The sequence below is a fragment of the Myotis brandtii genome, unplaced genomic scaffold, assembly GCF_000412655.1.
Source record: "Myotis brandtii unplaced genomic scaffold, ASM41265v1 scaffold79, whole genome shotgun sequence".
Taxonomy (NCBI): domain Eukaryota; kingdom Metazoa; phylum Chordata; class Mammalia; order Chiroptera; family Vespertilionidae; genus Myotis; species Myotis brandtii.
This window is the reverse complement of record NW_005371173.1, coordinates 8,217,752-8,219,239: the sequence shown is the minus strand read 5'-3', so window position 1 is coordinate 8,219,239 and position 1,488 is coordinate 8,217,752. Positions and strand designations below refer to the sequence as shown.

Here is a 1,488-nt window from a genome sequence, read left to right as displayed (position 1 = left end):
GCGTATTTGTACACCCCCTCCCCCATGTACTTAGTCATTTACAAAGCTGTTTTTTATTTCTCACTTCCACCTCCATGTTCAATCTTGTTTTGGAATCTTTACACTTTAATTTTTACTGTTATCCACCACGTGAAACACTCCACCCTCTCCCTATCCTTCAGCTGTATCTCAAATTGCTCTTCTTCAATAAAGTTGTTTTTATCATCTTCTAATTCCTTAATAAACCTACTCCCGGCCTCCTCCATTGATTTGTCAATTCCTTAAGAGCAGCACATAGGGTCTTGCTCCTGCCAAGCCCTTAGCTGCATGACTTGCGCCTGAGACAGAGACTTGGGTTCATGTAAGATAAGAGTATGTGATAGAGCTCACAGCATAGTATGATGAAACAAAATCTTCCGATCAACAAATATTGCTTTGGTTGACAGTTTATTAAATACACTGCAATTGTACCTTATTCTGTAGTTTTTAAAATCATTCACACATGAACTTAGTAAAAATGTCCCTTATAGAAAACCACCTGAAAAACTAAAATAAAAGCACACATATTTTACACACATATTAGATAAACTGCTGAAAATATTAGGACTTATTTTAATAATAAAGGTGAAACATGAGGCGGCTTGATTTTATTAATTCTAACACCAGACCATGACTTTCAGATGTGTTAATGCTGAATGTGGATGCGAGCATGTCTATTAACAAAACTGTTTAACAGTGTTTGGGAAACAGATCAAAGTAAAGGATTTTTCTTTTACAGATACTTTTCTAAATCTATTCTCTACCTACCCCCATTCAGAGAATTACTTGTGCAAACTGATGTGGCAAAAAATTAATTCCTTTTAAAAAACAAATCAGAGCCTATTTACACAACATGCAAAGAGAGAATTTTAAGTAGGCGTTATTGCAGGACTAGTTACAAGGGAATACAGCTAAGTGGCAGAATATACCTTTACCTCTTCAAACATGAGTCTTTCCCCTTCCCTTCTGGAAGAAGTACATTTTCAGGGCGTGGACTATAAAATGGCATATTCAATGCAACACAGAAACAAGGAAGTTTGCAAATTCTTTATATTTCCAGCTGTTGAGACAGTATTTTTTGAGAGCTGAGGTTACTCTAGCGGCGAAACCAGAGCCAGCTATTAAGCAGCCAGAATGCTACCGTAATTGAATACATGACCATTTCTCTTTTAGCACGTTCTTTGTTCTCCTCTTCTAGAAGTTGTAGACGTCGATTTAATTTGATTATCTAAGTGAAAAACAAAATAGAAGCGTTAATGCAAGGAGTGATCAAATTCTTATAAAGTAGTATAATTTGTCAAAATAATTATTATAAACACGGGAAGTTTCATTTGGAGCAAAATAAAAAAAAAAACTATATAGACAAGTTACATATGACAGCTAAGATTCACTTAAATACTCTTCTCTCTTTCCCTTCTCCAAATTTCTGAGTTAGAAAGGGTCTATTTTCCTTCCCTCTTAAAAAAAAAA

The 1,488-nt window shown here is 35.0% G+C and overlaps 1 protein-coding gene across 23 annotated transcripts in view; it reads right to left on the bottom strand.

Annotated features, from left to right (window-relative positions):
- Positions 1-412: 412 nt before the first annotated feature.
- The window catches only part of MFF (mitochondrial fission factor), a 25,952-nt gene continuing 24,876 nt past the window's right edge, over positions 413-1,488 (bottom strand). For 22 of the 23 annotated variants that reach the window (XM_014531102.1, XM_005883509.2, XM_014531103.1 and 19 more), the window contains one exon: positions 414-1,246. In XM_014531102.1, coding sequence (XP_014386588.1) covers positions 1,115-1,246 — 132 coding nt within the window. In that variant the 3' untranslated portion in view covers positions 414-1,114. Of the gene's footprint in view, positions 1,247-1,488 lie in introns of all 23 variants that reach the window. The other variant, XM_005883510.2, reaches the window with a different exon arrangement.